General features: G+C 40.7%; 1 protein-coding gene across 1 annotated transcript in view; it reads right to left on the reverse strand.

Annotated features, from left to right (window-relative positions):
• Positions 1-299: 299 nt before the first annotated feature.
• nfkb1 (nuclear factor of kappa light polypeptide gene enhancer in B-cells 1) overlaps positions 300-20,598 on the reverse strand; it is a 35,872-nt gene continuing 15,573 nt past the window's right edge. Inside the window, exons 6-24 of the mRNA XM_026947061.3 lie at positions 18,762-18,910; positions 18,453-18,616; positions 17,518-17,676; positions 13,267-13,371; positions 11,968-12,059; positions 11,583-11,721; positions 10,554-10,718; positions 10,341-10,430; positions 9,871-10,038; positions 9,605-9,746; positions 9,239-9,353; positions 8,904-9,105; positions 8,605-8,774; positions 6,206-6,308; positions 5,941-6,074; positions 5,015-5,075; positions 4,481-4,647; positions 4,233-4,365; positions 300-2,552 (exon numbers count right to left, since the gene is read on the reverse strand). Of these exons, the coding sequence (XP_026802862.1) occupies positions 2,458-2,552; positions 4,233-4,365; positions 4,481-4,647; positions 5,015-5,075; positions 5,941-6,074; positions 6,206-6,308; positions 8,605-8,774; positions 8,904-9,105; positions 9,239-9,353; positions 9,605-9,746; positions 9,871-10,038; positions 10,341-10,430; positions 10,554-10,718; positions 11,583-11,721; positions 11,968-12,059; positions 13,267-13,371; positions 17,518-17,676; positions 18,453-18,616; positions 18,762-18,910 (2,553 nt within the window). The 3' untranslated portion in view covers positions 300-2,457. The remainder of the gene's footprint in view (positions 2,553-4,232; positions 4,366-4,480; positions 4,648-5,014; positions 5,076-5,940; positions 6,075-6,205; positions 6,309-8,604; positions 8,775-8,903; positions 9,106-9,238; positions 9,354-9,604; positions 9,747-9,870; positions 10,039-10,340; positions 10,431-10,553; positions 10,719-11,582; positions 11,722-11,967; positions 12,060-13,266; positions 13,372-17,517; positions 17,677-18,452; positions 18,617-18,761; positions 18,911-20,598) is intronic.

Consider the following 20,598-nt stretch of genomic DNA (forward strand, 5'->3'; position numbering starts at 1 on the left):
GCTAACAAGTATTGTAAGTCTGTCACACAAAAATCTTTATTAATATTAATATTAATATTAATAAATACACATTCATATACTCGTTCAGCATCGTTAAGATACATATTCACACTCAAATCAGTAAAGACTGATTTACACTGGTTGTAGTTTGAGGCAGAAATTCACCAAAAAGATTTTACCTCAGACAGACTTCCATTAGCTGAATTAGCATGTAAACATTTATAGTCTGAGGTAAAAACTGTGCTTAATTCATTCTATGAATTCACTTTAATTACACAAGAACATGCAAAACACAATGGCAGAGTGTAATTAATAGTTTTATTATAAAAGGACGTCAATAAAAACCCATTTCAAAGCCAGTTATAAATACAGTTTCACTGCTAAGCAAGAACAACGCGTTGGTTTTCCTCACTATATAACAACATATAGGAGTATGGAGCTAATATGGGAAATTAAAGGCAATATAAATGATATAAAGAAGCTCTAGATCATGAGAACATCACTAAAAACAAACAAAAAAGGGCATGGAGCTTCATATGTCTATCCAGTTATCCAGAGGAGCGATGAAAAACAATTTTGGATCAGTTTGTAAAACAAGATAAAGCATAACAAACGTTTTTGTGTGCAGTTCTGTGTTTTGTTTCTATAATTTCTTTATACTGATATGTTCTCAATTTTTTTTTTACTTAGAACTGCAAGCACATGTTGGGAAAAATCTCTGGTAAACATTTCTCTACTTTCTTGAAATCCTCACAGTGCAAAGATCGTCACACACTGGTTGTGCATACATCACATTAAACATTTTCATGCTTGACTTTTTTTTTTTTTTCTCCATGAGGAAAGCACACGTGCATGTGGATCTCATCAGATCACAGTGGTCTTAAAAAGCAGAAATAAAACGTACACAATTTTCCTGTTATCTCGAATTTAGTCAATCAGCAATCAGCGATCGTTTCACTGCAACCATTTCGTTATCACTCCGCAGCAGCTTCAGAGCGACTATGCAATGATTTAGAATGAGCTTTGCACAAGACGATGAAGTGGAGACGGGTAACACTGCCGTCTCCCAGCTCGGGTTACTGTCTGTGTGGGGCTTTGTATGTTCTCTCTGTGTCTGCGTGGGTTTCTTCCGAGTTCTTTGGTTTCCTCCTGCGTCCCAGAAACAGGTGGACTGGCTACACTAAACTACTCATGTGTGTGAATGGTGCTCTGTGATAGACCTGTGTCCAATCCAGGGTGTATTCCTGCCTTGCGCCCAGCGTTCCCGGGACAAGCTCCGGATCCACCGCAATCCTAACCAGGATAAAGCGCTTACTGAAGATGAATGAATAGATGCATACACAACACTGTAAGCTTTCCTCACTTAATTAGTTAGTTACATTGGGAAAATTAACAAGCAAACTTTAAACAACAGTAATGTCTTGGCTGATCTTGTACATATTGGGTTAGAAGGTAATTGTGTATATTTTTGGCAAATCGTTTCCTTTTAGATTCGAGAGTTTGATTTGCTAGGATTTGGAGGTGGGAAATGCCCTATGACAGCTTATGAAATAAAAGCAATCTTGAAAATGCCGAAAAAAATGGTATTTCATTCAGTACTCATATTTGTTTCTGATTGTAGCACCACAAACACACACACACAAAAAAATAAAAAATCAACACAGTACCCATAAACACCTGTGCAAGGCAACAGTAGATGAAAAGCTTAGACAAAATGGTAAGAGAAATAAAGTTAAATAAATTCCACTGCTGTAAAACTGTTTTTAAAAGCTTCCTTTCATTGTTTTTCTTCAGTATACTAAAAGCCTATTGGTCCAGAGGCTCCAAAAAAAAAAAAAAACCAGAATAAACACTAAGATTCAGGTGTGACCAAGATGCCAGACTTTGGGATGAAACTGACTACAAGAAGCAGGCTGAGTTAAATGGAGTGCAGCGGAGTCCTGAGGCAGGATTCACTTAAAAAATAATAATAATAATAAGGAACATTAATATATAGTATAAACCCTGAATATTTAAACTCCTGATGATGCTAATAATACCACTCTCACACAAAAACCTGGCGTAGTTGTATACGGTTGTACGCTATTTCTGGACATTAATGTAGGCTTAATATCTGTCAGAAAATAAACACGACATGGTTTAACTGTCACTGTCTGTGTCTTAATAAAATCAAAAACAATTAAAAAAAAAAACTGTACGGAGTAAAAAAAAAAAAAAATTTACTTAAATAAAAATCTTATACAACTGAAATTATTCAACCAAGTGCGTCTCAACATCACAACACTCCAAGCGCTGCCTAGCCAATGGTCCTGCGTGTGGATGTGGCCCAGCCAATCGCAGAGGCCAAGGCGAGTCCCAGATCCGAGCGCCTTTGAAGATTGTGAGTTCTTAGTTCAAGGTTGGGGACTTTGGCTCCAGTCAGAGGTCAGCGAGTCAGTCAGTCATGTTGAGGCTCGGCTACTGGAAGGACGTCTCCACACCGCTATCGCACACGCCGCCGTCGTCCGACGGAGATAATTTTAGATCCTGCAGACCTGCACAGACACCACCGTCTACTTGGGCGGAGAGAAAGAAAAACAAAAGGGAAAGGGGTTAAAAGAATAAAACAACAGCAGCTGCTAATCTTCAAACATAAATCACTTTCGGGGATTAAGGCAGTAAATAGTAAACAGACCAGTCTTTTTACAACTAAAAACATTTAGCCAGAAAGTTTAGTAAACATGTGTTACTTGACAGAATGAAAATAAAGGCATTCACACATTCATTCATTCATTCATATCATGACTAGAATCGTTATACTTCAATACACTGCAGTGCTGTTTAATGCTCGATTCTTATAGGTCTGAAGGTCTTATGTTGATGCACTCGTTTGGATCAGATATTTAGGGCAGACACTCCACATACTGTAAACAGAGTAAAAAACGTGTAATCATTACATCAATCATGTGGTGATGAGGTGTTTATTTAACATTTATGGAAGGAGTTTCCAGTGTCGGCGCTTTAAGTTTTCCGACACGGGAGAGTTTTCAAGATGGAGGGCTTTGTGATTTCCGGTTTCTCGGTAACGAGAGAAAAAAAACGAGAGGCTGGTGAGGGAATGATTTTTTTTAAAGCTGCTATAATGTAAGTGGTATGGGAAGTGGTAGCTCAGTGGTTAAGATGTTGGATTGATGCTCGGAAGGTCGAGAGTTCAAATCCCAGCACCGCCAAGTTGCCACTGCTGGGCTTCTTGAGCACGGCCCTTAACCCTCAACTGTATAAATGAGATGATTGTAAGTCGCTCTGGATAAGGGTGTCTGTCCAATGCCATAAATGTAAATGAGAACAGGAACTAACTTGTTTCACGGATGTTCTACAACCTTAAATGCAACTATAATTGGATAAAAAAAACAGCGTCATTTTTTTTAGCAAGCAAAAATTTGTCAGCGCAGTCAGCAAATTGAATATAACCTATATAAACTCAAAATCAGTAAAAAGTATGACGTGTCATTCTTTAATAAATAAAAACATGGAAAACATGCTGCGATTGGAAAATAATCACCCTCAGGGCGGCAACAACAGTAACTCTACTATTTTACCTCAATGTAAATAACTTGGCGAATAAACAAAGTATGAGTCGTAGGACAAAACAAAGTTCTGGAAAATTTGGTACTCAGTTGTAAAAGCACAAACACACCTCAGAGTGAGTCAAAGATTTTTCACTTTCCTTATAAACAATGATGAAAAAGAAGGTGAGAGAATTCCCCCATTTTCCTCTCGAGCACTGTCCCTCCATCAAAACCAGAACCTGCATCTATGTGTCACTTTATTTCTCGTACATAAATGGGATCTCAGTTCTGCTTTAGTGGGAGGGGAACCCCCCCACCCTTTCTGGTTTACATCTACACTATTTCAACAAACACACACGCGCGCACACGCACGCAATGACCACACAGAAACTACAGTGCAAGTGTGTGTTGTCGCTGTCCCTCGTTTAGGAAAACCCCAAATGTGACACACACCACTAGCTGATGAGTTTCAAGCAAGGTGAAGGCATTACTGCTGAAAGAGGAAGTGTGTGACATCATTTGGGAGTGTGTGTATGTATGTATGTATGTACTTATGTATGTATGTGTGTGTCACTGAGACGAGTCATCTTTGGGGTGTGTCACTGCATGACAGCTACTAATCTTGGAAGGTCAAGGAGAAGAAGGGCGTTTGTAGTAGTACGTGTGTACGCTGGAAAATCCTACCTGTGGTCAGATGTTCGTTGTGTGTGTTATCGTTTTCCTCACACACAAAGTGCTCCTGCAGTATGCTGATAGCGCCGGTGTTCCCGATACTCTTCAGACCTGCTAAGAGCTCGCGCACCGTCCCGCCTGATACCTGCACAGCACACAGCGGGAACATACAGTACACATACATACATGGAGATGGATGCTTTGTGTGTGTGTGTGTGTGTATGTGAGACAGAGAGAGAGATAGAGAGAAAGATGTGTACCTCATAGCTGTCCAGAAGTGTGCAGGCTGGCCGTGGGCTGAGGCGGAATGCGTTGATGAGGATGCCTAGTCTGAGTGTGTGTGCCAGACTCTCCCAGCCCCCTGGAGACTCCTCCAGACATTTGCACAGCGCCTGCTTTGTCTCTGCGCTCAGACTCTGTATGTCTCCTACACACACACACACACACATACCGCCCTCACATTTAGCACGCAACAGGACTTCACAAACACATAGCCAACTGAATAGAATTCTCCATTCTGATTGGTCAGAAGGTGTTGATTAATCTTTTATAACAGCAGCTTTGGCAGAAGTTATTCTGGTTTTCCGAAATGGCTGCTCTCCTGCAACATGTTCCAGAATTGTTATGTTTCTAGATTATGATAATTCATGTTATGTACATACAAATAACTCAGATCGGCTATGCGATGAGTAAAATGTTGCTGGACTATAAACCAGTCCTTGGTGAGGCAATCAGATCTTATGGATTCTACACCGAATGAAAAATACAGAATGAAAAACAGATAAGGTGAATACCTTGTGGTGGGATGACTACAGTGCTGGGCTGGTACGGTTTACCGTTCAGGATTTCCCGAACCTGAACAAAACATGACAAAAACACCATGTTATCACTCATCTGTTCAGCTCTATACCAGGCTGTAAATACATCTAAATGTATCTATGTTCACAAAGAGGCAGCAGGAATGTCCACTACTTAACCAAGACACTTGAGTCACGTGTGTAATTTCCGTCATCATTTAAAGAGGCAGTGTTTAATTTTTAATCATTGTTAATAAACATTAAACATTGTTTAATTCAATCATGTAGAATTCCCAATAATGCCACGCTATAAACCGCACTACTTTCTTCGTTTCAGGCTTCTGGTTAAATTTTTTTCAGGCCCTGAAATTGTCCCCGCCCACTTCCATGACAGACCTGCTCAATCCTGTCAAAGCTTATCCTTAAGGTGATAAATTAGAGGGTGATAAATTACTTGTAGCGCTTTAATCTTCCTGAATCAATCTCAGTTTAAAAAAAAAAAAGTTAGCAATGGAGGGGAAAGTGAACAGCTGTAGTCATTCTGAGCGCAACGTCAAACATGTACTTAGATAAGTGAGTAACAAATTACCTCAGTGTGTGCACACACTCACCAGGGGCATTTGCACTATGTGTCAGTGTGGTCTGAGTGTGTATTCTCATCATGGCTCATTTCCACAGGGTGTGATGAGATTTCTCTAATGTTGGTTTTTTTTTTTCCAAAAGGTCAGTCATATAGTTATATATGTAATATTTTTAGACCTTGACATTGGCTACATCAGCTGTCATGATATAATTGTTTAGCCCTGCCCCTTCCCTTTTTTTGTAATCATGTATTCCTGTTTGATTGCGTCTTGTTTGTATTGTCTATCTATATCCATGCTCATCCACTCATGAGTGGGGGGGGTGAGGGTTATGTGACTGACCTCTGATGAAGCAGCCATGTTAAGTGGGGTTGTCCCTGGGATGTAGCCCTCGTCCACTTCGTCTCTGTCTTCCCTGTAGCACTCCTCGTCTCTGAAGAACAGCGGCTCGAAGTTTTCTTTATGAGGATCTGCACCTGGAACAAACAAACAACGCAACTTTGTTTGACGCAGTCACAAGCTTCAAACAACTGAATTCAGACCTTTGTGTAGATTAATACGTATAATAAACAGCAACGCACACACACACACACACACACACACACACCTGCGGCGATGAGGAGTGCACTCAGTTTGAGAGAGCCCCGCCCTGCTGCGATGTGAAGAGGTGTGGAGCCGTTATACGTCAGACTGTCCACTTCAGCGTCGCCCTGCACAAACACACAGCAATCAGCCATCATATTATTTGAAACCTTCCTATAAACAAAAGTTTTTACCCCCCTTGTTTTTCAGGGTAGAATTTTTATTTATTTATTTAATTAAATTCACGGGAAAAAAAAGTTAGTTCCGTAAATTTCATATTCATTTAATCATGCTTTCTTATTAAAATAGTAAGAACACAGTCTTAATGTTACAGCAAATAAGTCATTCATCAGCAGTCTCAAATGATTTGATTTGATTCCATCATTATCTGTAATTAATTTTCTTTATTAATTATCTCTCATGTACGTGTACAATGACTTAAAAAAAGAACACACGTACGTCAACGTTCAAACAGAATACTCGCTTTTCAGAACGGTGGAGAAGGGCAAAAAAACCCCACTCAGACGTGGAAAAAATGAAGAGATGCAGACACAAAGACGCAAGCAAAAGTAGAAAAAAAAAAAAAAAAGAAAAAAAAGCTGCCAAAGATTCAAGACATTAAAGACATTTTGACTATCTCTGTTAGTTGTGATAATGAAGACACGTTATCTTTGATCATTTTTGATTAACCATCCATCTATCCATCCATTCTCTGTACCACTTATCCTACACAGGGTCACGGGGGAACCTGGAGCCTATTCCAGGGGCCTCGGGGCACAAGGCGAGGGACACCCGGGACGGGGTGCCAACCCATCGCAGGGCACAATCGCACACACACTTATACACTACGGACAATTTGGAAATGCCAATCAGCCTACAAGGCATGTCTTTGGTCTGGGGGAGGAAACCGGAGTGCCTGGAGGAAACCCCTGAAGCACAGGGAGAACATGCAAACTCCATACACACACAGGGCGGAGGCGGGTTTCGAACCCCCAACCCCACAGGTGCGAGGCAAAAATCTGATTTTTTTTTCCTCCCAACTTTTGTAAGTAAGTAAGTAAGTAAGTAAGTAAATAAATAAATATATATATATATATATATATATATATATATATATATATATATATATATATATATATATATATATATATATATTTACATATATTTATTTAAAACCTTTTCCTTATAGTAGCCCCATTCTCTAAATCTCATATTCAAATACACCATATTCTAAATACTATTCACTCAAACTTACTGCAAAAATTCATATATACATACATGATACACATAGATAAATACTGTATGTTAATAATTGTAATATCAACGTTTCACATCATTTGTAGAAAGCTTTAGAAAGGGAGTGAGAAAACTGGATATAAATGTATGTGTATATACTGTGGGGCAAAAAAAAAAAGTCAGAAAAGTGTTGAAAATGAGGAAATAACACACCTAACACAGCTTCGCGACAACCTGTCGATCAACTGTGGGCTCTGTGTGTACAAGCCTGCCTTGCACCTTCACCTCAAACACTTCTTTAATCTAAATGGCATGATGTGTGTCACTTCAGTCTTTACTCGTTTAAGTTTTATTCACAGCTAAATTAAAACGCCCCCTTTGCTTGGCCCTGGATTGTATAAACGAATATCCAGAACACAAATCTGGTCTCTGGTTCATATTCTTTAGAGCTGCACAGAAGCTACGTGGGAATTTTTTAACAAAAAAGTTAATTCCAAATACTTTAACTGTAGGATATATATAGTTACAGTGTAATAGTATATACATGTGCTGTTCCCCCTGTAATCCACTGTGTAGTTTCGATCAGACGTGAATAAGTTCCCCCTTTTTTTAAATGACTCAGTTCCTCTTAAAGGTTTCTTCCCAATGTTCTCAGGGAGGTTTTTCTTGCCATTGGCGGTCTGAACTCTTGTGTATTGGTATATATACACTGTTCATAAATGACTGTGTGTAAATTTATGATTTGAGGTAAGGAACAAAAGAGAAGCTGGCAAGGGAATGACTGTTTATTGCTGTACTCTTTGGCAAATTGCTGTGTTATAAGAAGAATGAAAGTCTTCAGGACGTGCTGTTCCAGGAAAATAGCAAATATAACATTGGGGTGATAAAAGTAATTGCACCTCATTACATCACCCTGTTGCTGATTATTTTCCCTATAAAAGCACAACACCAAGTGTTCAATTCCTCACTTTCATTTCAATCCCGCTAGTTTGTACAATTGCTAATGTGTGCCCATGAATATGGTATAAGTAAATAGGAACTAGTAGGCGACGTCTACATCAATCACTCATTCATGAGCTCTCTTTTTGTTTCGCAGATCAGAAGTGGAATAGTATTCAAGATGTTCTTGGCACAAATATAATTTCAAATACGGCTAAACCATGTATCCACATGCACACACACACACACCTCTAGCAGCAAGCATCCGGCGAGAGAGACGTTGTCGTGTTCGGTAGCGAGGTGAAGCGGTGTGCGACCGCATGTTCGCTCCTGAACCTCTACGTTAGCCCCGGCCTTCAGTAGAGCCCTCAGGCTGCTCAGGCTGTTAGCCAAGATGGCTATATGCAGAGGACACAGACCTACACACACAAAAACACAATTTGGTGAAAAAAAAAATTAACATGTCTGCAGAAATCTACACAACTATAATGATGTAGTGTGTGAGTGAGAGAGAGAGAGAGAGAGAGAGAGAGAGAGAGAGTGTATACCTGCTGTGTTGTGCGTGTTGCTTAGCTCCATCGCCGCTTGGTGTCTCAGCAGCACTTGGATCATCTCGCCGTTCTTCTGCTGGGCGGCCAGGTGCAGTGCCGTGTTGCCGTGGCGATCGGTGAGAGTGATGTCACTTCCTGCCTCCATTAGCGCCTCGGCAGCTTCCTTCTGCTCAGTCAGTACGGCCAGGTGCAATGGAGTCTGGAATAACAGAACGCATACATACATCACATCATTAGTGCCGCAGGATTAGAGAAAATTAAATGTGTGTGTGTGTGTGTGTGTGTGTGTGTGTGTGTGTGTGTGTGTGTGCGTGTGCATGTGTGTAAAGTACCTGATACAGGTCATTCCTCATGTTCATCACATCCTCTCCGGGAATCGCTGCTATCACCTCCGCTAGGTTCTTCACTGCATCCGTCCGACTGTGGATCACGCTCAAGTGCAGCCCCCTGCATGTACACACACACACACACACACACACTAATAAATATACAAACCAAACAAACACTACATTCACACTAAGTGGAATGTAGGAGCCCCAATTCTAGTGACAATCAGGCTCCATTTTATCCAAATTAGTTAAAAAGTAAAAAACCCAAAAGTGGGTTCTCAAATGTCCCCTGTTTACACGTTTAGTTCCTACTTGACTTTGGTTCCAATAACCCTCACTTTCACTGTGTGTGTGATGTGGGATACACACGTGTCTCCGTTCTCATCCTGAGCAGCCATCAGAGGGCGCTGTGGAACCAGCAGCCTGCGAACATCACCACTTACGGCGTAGTCACATAAAGCCCCAGCATGTCTCTGTGCTAGCTCAGCTAACCCCGGCTCAAACACACAGTCTGAAAGGAAAACAAAAGAAAAAAACCACACACACACACACACACACAAGTTCATCCCCAGTTACTAAGTGCAGTAAATCCCAAGTCTCAAACAGATTGTGAGTGAGCCTTCCTTTAAACTCACCTGTGGTTTCTGTCTCACACACTCCAGACTCCTCCACACCCTTGCTCTCTTCACTCTTCTCCTCCGAAGCTGGAATTCCAGGCTGGACACACACTCCCCCCGTCCCGGGATCATCGTCCAGATCGCTGTCGCTCTCTTCGTCCGTGTCTTCCACCGGACCGTGACTGGCTGTTGAGGATGTCAGAGGAAGGGTCAGAGTTTGTGATGCCATAGTTACAGAGTCACTACCTTCAAATCGCTACGACATGCTGATGATACGTAACACGTTTACAAACGTGAACCAATCACAGCAGCGTGGACGGGGCTTAGTTTTACACGTGTGCATCATGCATCAGAACACAAATATTAACAATAATAATGACAGTTAATTTATTCAAAGCAGTCACGCTAATTTCTTCCCAAAATACATTTTATTTTACTTAATATTTTATCTTTTGTTTATGTTTGTAACGGTTCATGATTAGACTCACAGTGCTTAATGCCGCTCCCTCCTCCACCCATGGAGGGTGGAAAGCCATAGCCAGAGTTGAAGTTGTTATAAAAACCCTGGTAATAATGACCTAGATAAAAGGTATACACAAATATAGTTTTTTTTTTTTTTTAATTTTATCACAAATATCACAGCAATACTGTTATGACAACATCAAGGTGAATGATTTTACACTCATTTTGCATTCACGTACCTCCACCTCCTCCACCACCTCCTCCTCCACCTCCACCGTGGCCACCCCCTGATGTAGCCCCGCCTCCTGGTCCTCTATACATGCCCCCGACTCCGCCCCCTGCTCCGCCGTAATCTGGGAAATTGGGCAGCGTTTTTTGTCTCTTCCTCTGTACTTCTTCCTTATCTGTCGCAATAAATGTAAAAGTTTATGACCCAGTCATGTGGATGTTATTTTCAGGGAAAAAAGCAAGAGAATAACAGTGAGAAGAAGGATTAAAGTGTGAGAGGAAAAACGAAGCGAGAGAGATCACAGATATCACAGAGATCACAGAGATAGCAAAACTGAGGCGAAGAGGAAGTGAGAGAAATTGTGAGAATAAGAAATGAGAGAGAGAAGAAGCGAGCAAGACAGAGAGAGAAAACCAGAACAAGAGACAGAAAGAAAAAAAAAAGAAAGCAGATCACAGTCAAAATTTTTACCATGCATAAAGGAGCTACGATTTATACACAAGAAGTGGTCAAGATATTATGATTTGATATCTATTACGTAATTCATAAGACCATCAGACTTGTGATTCGGAAATCATAGCAAGTTAATATATTCATTACTCTTAATGGCAATAAAATAATAATATGAATAAATGAATAAGAAACACTAAGTGGTTGTTAATTACGTTGGTGTACTGCATCAATGTGGTTTATCAGGTGAAGGTGCAAGAGAACGAATTTCCACCTGTGGTTTTGAGATATTTGATAAAAGAACGACAGATCGTAGGTGTTCTTTCCATCTCTGATCAGGTAAAGGTTTGTTTTAGGGTGTGTGCTTTTTCTTTCTACCTATGACCTTAAAGGTGAAAGAGTGTATAAGTACATTTTTGTGAATAGCACTAATCACACTGAATTAATTTTTTCAGAGGCGCTGAATCAGCAACACTAACAGGACAAACACTAAACTAGTCTCAGTGACTTATCGTCTGAAGAATTGAGCGGCTGTGATCTGTGGGTGAAAGATGACGCGTGGATAATAGGTGAAGCCACACTTCTGTACCTATGATCTGTGGGTGATAGGTGAACGGTTTGGGCTCGCTGGTCTCGTTGTCCGACTTCCTCTTGAGCTGCACGAACACTGAGATGGGTTTCTGAAGGTTCTGGTCGCGGTACTTCGGCGTCTTAAACACGATGGCAAACTGAGTGAGAGAAGATTGATTATGAAGAATAATGAGTGCATTATGCATTGCTGGCGATTTAGTAATTAGATAGGAGTGTTTAAAAACATCTCAGCAGTCTAGTAATTAAAACCTCGCCTGTTTTAAAATGGGAAGTTGCAAGCCAACACCGTGATGTAATGCCAACCCTGACGTCGGATTGGACGTGTATCAGCTCATGAACTTGTCACACCAGCGCCACTCTAGTGTGAGCGGCGCTCGACTCACCTGTCTGTGCACGTCGGTGGGAGAGAAATCCCCAAATGCCTCCCAGACAATTCCCGTCTCATCATCCTCATAAAAGCGCACCTGGATGTCATCTGTCAACAACAACAACAACAACAAAATGACATCAGACCTGGGCCAGCTCATCAGGAGAAAAAGGACATCACTTCCTCATACAGCTGACCACACACACACACACACACACACATACACACCCACTAATTTGAATATCCTGCTAATTTACTTCCTCCATGGCTACAAATATGTCCAGGACAACAGACTGAATGACGATGTAGCGTGTCGTTTTATGCAGGAGGATTAAATTGCTCTATGTGAGAAAGATGATGTACTGCACTGGCAGACTTTCAGGTTCAACAGCATCATCAGACATTGTGGCACTTCCTGGTGAAAGTACTAATCAACCGAGTGGGGAGGAAGAGGGAAATGCAGAGAGGGAGACAAAGAAAGAGGGAGACTGAGACACGCATAGAGAAAGAAATGGTAGAGAGTGGAAGAGAGGGAAAAAAGGAGATATGCAGAGATAGAGAGACAGGAATGTACATGGTAGGAGGGGGAGAAAGAGACAGACAGAAAGAGGGAGAGAGACATACAGACAAAGGAGAGAGTGAGAGAGTGAGGGAGAAAGAGACTTAGACAGAAAGCATAAAAAGAAAGCCATACAGACGAAGTAGAGAAAGAAAGTGAGAGAGAGATGAAAAGAGACATACCGACAGAGACAGGGAAAGAGAGACAGAAAGCGAGACGGAGATATACAGATGAGAGAAAGAGAGAGAAGAGGGGAGAGACTAACACAAAGGAGAGAGAGAAACAAAAAGGGAAAGAGACATACAGACTAAGAAGAGAGACAGGGTAAGAAATGGAGAGAGAGAAAAAGAGAGAGACATACACAATAAGCATGAAATAGAGAAACAGACAAAGGGAGAGACTTTTGTGAAACTCTTTCTAGTATGATGAAAGAGAGAGGAACAGAAAACTGAGAATGTGTGAATGGTAAAAGAAAAGCGTGAGGAAGGCATAAGATAAACCAAACGAATGAAAGCAGGATGGGTAGGAACTGACAGAAAAAAAAAAACCCCCACAGGATTCCATAAGAAACGAATAGAAAGAATGTGTGATGTGTAACTTTCCTCCTGATCTCATTTGCATGCCAGGAGGGGAATTCCCCCCGAGGGAAATCAGATGGACTTCCTCCATGTGGTGAATACGATCACGAAATATGACCTATGATCAGAACCTCAATCATTTGATGCGCCATGCTCTGGAATGACGGAGCTGCCTCACCTTTCTGAACTTTGTCACAGAGCAGGTAAACTTCCTCTCCACCCGTCACACACCCTGCAGTGCGGTCCATCCGCACGATCTTCAGGTTTGAGGCATTTGGAGCTTCTGCAAAACAAGAGGAGATGACAGGCGGATGGTTCGTGAGAAAATTACACACTCAGGGCTTTATTTTCATGCAGACACAATTATAATTTGCTGGTATAATGCAAACATGGTGCCAACTTGTTCTCATTCTCAATTGCTATGACCTCGTTTTAGTACAAACGCAATGCCAACATGACATTTTGCTAAAATCAAGAGCATCAACCCAGTTTTGGAGATGTTCTCTATTTATGTCAGTTAGTTTAATGTATTAAAAAAACAAACAAACAAAAAAAAAAAAACTATTTTACCCAAAAACCAACTATTTCGTCCATAATAAAATAAGAACACACCACTCCAGAGATGCAAAAAAAGAGAATTGTACCACAAAAATGTTAGCATATGTTGGTGGGTAACTTTCCCCTCCACACATGTGGCAAATAACAGTATGAAAACAGTGAGACAAAAGTCTACTGTGACCAAAATTCAATAATTAGCAGCTCCAAGAGCCCAAAGTCCTGCCCACTTCATTTCTATTGGCGCACAAGTCCGAGGCTTGTGAATTCACCTAGATAGGTTGCGATATCACTATGTCTGAAATGTCACATAATAATCTATAAAAGCAACAAGCAAACAAATTAAATAACATATTTCCTGACATCCTAGAGATGAGGAATGAGATGAGATTAGATGAAAGTGTGTCTTAGAGCTCCACCCACAAAAGCACAGACAGAAAACTCAGTTGTTTTGCAGATTCTTCCACAAAAATTCATTCATCTTCAGTAACCACTTTCTTCTGGTCAGGGTCGATTCAAACCCAGAAAACACTGGGTGTGAGGAGGGTATACACCCTGGATGGGATGCCAGGGCAAACACACATATTCACACACCTCGAGCAATTTAGCATAGCCAGTCTACACTCTATGGCCCAAAGTTTGTGTACACCTGACCATCACACCCATGTGTGGTTCTTCCCTAAACTGGAGCCACAAAGTTGGAAGCACACAATTGTCTTTGTATGCTGTAGCATTAGAATTTCCTTTCACTGGAACTAAGGGGCTGTGAGGTGGAAAAACTCTCCGCTGAGCCACCCACACTAATCACATACATATAGTGATGAGAAAAAGAAAGTACACCCTCCTTCAATTTCATGTTTTTATTTATCAGGGCCTAAATAACAGCTGTGTGGACCTCACCAGCTCCTATAAACAAACAAATAAGCTCAGGTTATAACAAAAAAAAAAACCACAACAGATTTCAAGAAGTCTTTTTTCCCCAAAAAGTAAACCAATATTCAGAAACCGGGTGGGAAAAAATAAGTACACTCTTCCTACTTCCACAATCATTAAGAGCGTAATTAGCAGTCAGGTGTTACTAAAGAAATGCACAAGATTACTTAAAGATCAAGAAGTGTGACTACCCCTAGAAAAGCAGAACCTTTGGCAGTTTGGTGTTCTGGAGCCATCAGGTATGTGTCTACATCATGCCAAAAAGAAAGAACATCAGCCATGACTTCAGAGAAGCAAATGTTGCTGCTCAGCAATCTGGGATGGGTTATAAGGCCATCTCCAAAACAATGTAAAATTCACCATTCTACAGTAAGAAGGACCGCTTACAAATTAAGAGCCTTCAAGATAGTTTGTGGGAAGATTGGCAAGAGCTACATCACATCAGCTACACTGGCAAGAGCTACATCATGTGGCCTACAAGCCTCTGTAAGCACATTAAATGTCTATGTTCATGATAGTACAATCAGAAAAAGACTGAACAAGTATGTACCATCATGGAAGGGTGACTAGGAAAAAGCCAGTTCTCTCCAAAAAGAATATGGCAGCATGACATAGGTCTGCAAAATTGCATCTGAACGAAACCACAAAATTCTGGAAAATTATCCTTTGCACTGATGAGACCAAGGGGGACAAGATTGGTCATCATGCATAGCACCATGTTTGGGGGAAAAAAAAAACAAAAAAACACAAACACAGCGTATCACCACAAACATCTTATACTAACTGTCAAGCATGGTGGTGGAGTGGTGATGACTTGGGCTTGTTTGGCAGCCACAATACCTAGAAAACTTGCATTCATTAAGAAAACTATGAACTCCACTTTACACCAGCATATTCTTGAGATAAGCTGGGCTGAAACTGGGTCATGCAACAGGACAATGTTGCCAAGCACACCAGCAAATTGACATCTGAATGGCTAAATAAAAAAAAAAATCAAGATTTTGGAATGGCCAATTCAAAGTCCAGACCTCAACCCATTGAGATGCTGTGGCAGGATCTTAGAAAGTTGCGCGTAAACACCAATAAACTGAAGCAATGTTGTAAAGAAGAGTGGACAAAGATTTCTCCAAAATGATGTGAGAGACTTATAAACTCCTACAGAAACCATTTACTTCAAGTTACTGCTGCTGGTGGTTCTACATGTTACTGAATTTTAGGGTGTATTTGTTTTTTCCCCACCTGGTTTCTGAATATTGGTTTACATTTTGGAAAAAAAAAATGACTACATATTGAAATCTGCAATGTTTTTTTGTTGTCGCCTGAGGTTATTTGTTTATAGATGTTTCTGAAGACTACATAATTGTTATTTAGGCCCTGATAAATAAAAACCTAGAATTGAAGGAGGTTTTAATATCTTTTTCCCATGACTGTATGAGCCAATGGTGCACATTCTTTCTTTAAAGGAAATAAGAGGAGCTGCCAGCACACCGATCTACGTGTCCATTCCAATCTGGTCCTTTTTTAAAAATTATGCTGCTCTTTGCCAGATAACTACCTGTGACAGTGGTCATGAAAATACAGAGAGTAGACAAAGCTAAGGTCTTATGCCTTATGATGGTGACGTTTTACACCAGATAAACCATCATGGCGGACCTCTCAAACCCAGCCATGCTCTCATCCAGCATTTCGTGGAAGACTACATCTCTGATTTTTTTTTTCTAATTGTAAATGAGTTGAAAATAGAAGTTCTTATGAGAATGTAAGTAGTTTCTGTAAGTGAGTACAAATTTAGCAGCACTGTGGGCAAAGTTTTAATTTAGATAACCACGGTTGCGTATTCTCTTGAAGGGCGCCAATACTTTTGCCCATTCACGTTTTCAAGAAGAGTGAGAGCGAGAGGTGGAAACAGAAAGTACATCTAGTTTCAGTGAGGGTAAGCAATGAAGTTTGGCTTTCAAAAGAGAAATAGAGAGAGAGAGAGAGAGAGAGAGAGAGAGAGAAAGTGAGTGTGTGAGAGAAAACCAGAGACGCTGTTTCGTTTCTTGGTTCAACAGACTGAAACTGTTTCATCCAAACTCAGGGCACACGGTTCATCGAACTCTGAGCTTCCTCCTCGTGTTCAAGAGCTTCCTTGTCTTTATTCCTCATTTCTTTTTCCTTCTGTCTTCCTCCATCTCTCTTGCTGTCTGCTTGTGTTTCTCCAGCCGCGTTGTTTCCTCTAACTCTAACTGCTCTCACCATATATATAATATATATATATATATATATATATATATATATATATATATATATATACACACACACACACATACATATTTTTCCTCTCACTGTCTCGGTGTTCAGGTTTGTTGAACAATTTGAAGAATTTGTGTTTTTGACACAGGAAGTCAAGCACTCAATATGCATGCGGCTGCGGTTAAAGTTGTTAGCACACTGTTGCTAGGCAAGTTAGATGCCAAAAATAGGGATGGCTCAAAATGTCTCGCTAGAAATGAGGCGAATCATTTATCTAGAGTCTTTTATAGACATAAAGTAAACATGCACTGACATTGAAAATTACACAAAAACCTCAGGAATGTCAACATTTGCCTCAGATATGTAGGTAAATAACTAAGAAAATACTCAAAAAGGCTGGAATTACACTGTAATAACAATTAGCATCAAATGCCAATAAAATTTAAATGGATTCTGCTACATTAAGGTACATCAACACTGTGTCACTTATGAACAACTATTATTTATTGCTCTATTGACTTCCAAAGTTTTGAATACCACAATAAAATTTTCACAGCATGATGTGTGCTTAACTTTTTATCATGATTTATGATATTGTTGTAATTATTACATGTACTGTAATGAACAACAGTAAGTTCCTGTTCCTGTTTTCAAGCGTAAACAGGAGGCGTGTGTTAAAAGTGTACGTGTGTGTTGAGGGACTCACTGCTGTCGTAGATGGGCTCGGATATGACGGGCTCGAGTCTGCGGGTGAAGCCGCCCTCGCTGTCGGGCAGAAAAGCAGTGAACATGAGCCTCACTACGCTCAGGTCCATGTCTTTGGCCTGGTGGGTTGCGGCATTGCAGATCAGAATCCTCTGGTGCTCTGGAAACACAAACAAAATGCCTTTTAGGTTCTGTGAAGGAGGCGTGGCCTGTGTGCCTGTCAGTCTCAGTGAAGAAGGTGTGGTCTTTGTGCTCATCAGTTCCAGGGAAGGAGGCGTGGCCTGTGCGCCTGTCAGCCCCAGTGAGGGAGTTGTGGCCTATGTGCCTGTCAGTCCCAGGGAAGGAGTTGTGGCCTATGTGCCTGTCAGTCCGAGTGAAGGAGGCGTGGCCTATGCACCTGTCAGTCCAAGGGAAGGAGGTGTGGCCTGTGTGCCTGTCAGTCTCAATGAAGGAGGTGTGGCCTTTGTGCTCATCAGTTCTAGGGAAGGAAGTGTAGCCATTGTGTCTCTCAGTCCGAGTGAAGGAGGCGTGGCCTGTGTGCCTGCCAGTCCCAGAGAAGGAGGTGTGGCCACTGTGCTTGTCAGTCTCAGTCACTCATCACTCTTACACACTCTCACACACATCTAAAAACAATGAGCTGATGTTTTTTTTTTCCCCAACAGCTAATTACAAGTCCAACCAGATTTTTGTACCTGGTTTTAGTTTGGATCACGTCCTTACCTCAAAACAGGAATTTCAGCACATGACTGCGCGACGATAATGTGTCCAAACACGCATATACACAAATCTATCATGTAAATGAACCGAAGCATCAGTGTTGTGCTTGTTCACCAGTGTTGTGCTTGTTATGCACTCATTCAACCTTCAAAGCCGTCTTCCAAAGCACACACACACACACATATATATACATATATACATATACACTTTCACAGTTACCTGTGAGCTCTCTGGGAAGGCGTGTCTCTCCTTGGAAAGAGTCGATTTCCGAATGGATGGCCACGCCGTAGTTGTAACCGAGCCTGTAGGCTTCACTCATCCTCTCCTCCAGAGTCTTATTCACGTTCTTCTTAGTCACATGAAGGATACCTAGGTTAGGGAAACTGCAAAAGAAAAATAAAAAACAGAACACAAAACATTATTACATCATGTGACGATATTACAATTGCTAATTAGACACCAGGCTAGCAAACTAACAGCTAGCTTGTGAACAGGAGGAAGTTCTGAGAAAGTGGGCGTGGCATATACCTGATGGAGGAGTCTTTGGGCTGGAGCTCAACGACACAGATGCCCTTGTCACATTGTTTTCCCACAAGGCTATGCGCATGCAGATGTGGCTGTTTGGTGTTGGTCACCAGCTGGACCACAATTCGTGCTGGACCATGATAATGACAGATCTGTGGACCAAAACAAATAAACACACAAACAGAACAGAAAACATTATTAACTCATTAGTTTTATTTAGCTGGATAAGTTTTCAAATAAAGCTGGTTCTTCTGAGCTAGCTAGCAAATCCAAAAACTACGCCAGTTAAGCTTAAGCTTTAATTTCTTCAGTACTAGCTAATCTACTTAGCTGGATAACTCAATGTTGGGAATGTGCTTGAGCGCTAGTTACCTGGATAAACTCTGGAATAAACTTGACAGCTTGACTGTTCTTCAGTGCTCTCTAATCACTGATGCTAGTCAACCTAGTAAACTGTTCACAACATTGACCTTGAAGCTGTTCTTTGAAGTCCAGCTTGGTCTTCTGGATAAACCCTGAGATAAACCTGCCTTTGTTTTCCAGCACTAGCTCAATAAACCTATAGTTTATAAGTAAGCTGGACAAACTCTGGAATAACCCTGAGTGATTTTCAGCACTGCTTTAGTAGTTAGCTGGATAAACTCTGGAATAAATCTGGCAGATTTTCAGCACTAGTTCATTAGTTATCTGGATAAACCAACCCAGCTATTTACTGTTTAGTGCCAGCTAAAAGGTATTAACTCTAATAATCCTGAGTACTAGTTGCCCTATTCATGCACGAGTGTTTGCATTTTACTTATTTCTAGCTGAAAATGATAAATAATAATAAAAAATGGGACTATATTCAGGATATTTTCACCTTTTTTTTGTAGCGTAGCCAGCTAATATACCAACACAGCTACACTCTTTAAAAAAAAAAGGTTTCTCAAGCGTTCTCTGGATAGTTTGCTTCCTATCAGCGTTTCACCTGGACCTCTCTCTGAAACAGAAATCTACAACAAAACCAATAAGATTCCCCCTAAGAAACAAACCAGAGAACCCTTTAAGCTACTAGATAGAGGTTTTTTTTTTTTTTTTCCTAAGGGCGTTATCAATAATGTGTATTTATGTATTCACATATTAAACCACAATCCTATTTTGACTCTAATTTGAGAGGGCAGTGGGTGGTGAGCTAAATTTTAGCTGGATTAAAACCTACATTTAAATTACAGCTAAACTCAGATAAAAATCAAAAGCTGAACAGAGAAAAGTTGTTCTGTTTCAGGAAGAGTGGTGGATGTGATGTATGGTAACCTTAGAGAACATCAAAGAAATGGTATATATGGGGATTTCCCAACATGTAGCTGAGTGTTGAGGGACAGATGATGGACTTCCTCTGGTCTGTCCACTATTATGTCCTTCACTAAAGACGCATCCTTCAATAAACCCCACCCTTTATCATTACGTGCATTATTAGGGTTGAACCACTATCGATTATTGCATATTATTTTATTGATGTCTGCGCGAAAGTGAAAATGTACAGACATATTTAGGAGTGTCGTCTTCTACTTTGACTCATACTTTGTATTGGTTCGTTTCATATGTGGTTCAGATGCCACTTTCTCTGCGTATGGTTTGACTCAGATGCAATTTGACTTTAGCCCCCAGGAAAAATTCCCCAGCTATATCAAAGAGAATATCAAACCATATCAAAACACTCCTCTAGTACAGAGGAGGAGGTTTTCTTTTATAATTAATATGAAACACTTCCTCTTAACGCAGAATTCATATTGTTCAAGTGCAACCCCCTTCCCCCGTAAAAAAACCCCTGAACCTGTTGTCTGTTCATGTTTGGCTCACT

Source organism: Pangasianodon hypophthalmus, chromosome 13 (genome assembly GCF_027358585.1).
Source record: "Pangasianodon hypophthalmus isolate fPanHyp1 chromosome 13, fPanHyp1.pri, whole genome shotgun sequence".
In the NCBI taxonomy this organism is placed as follows: Eukaryota; Metazoa; Chordata; class Actinopteri; order Siluriformes; family Pangasiidae; genus Pangasianodon; species Pangasianodon hypophthalmus.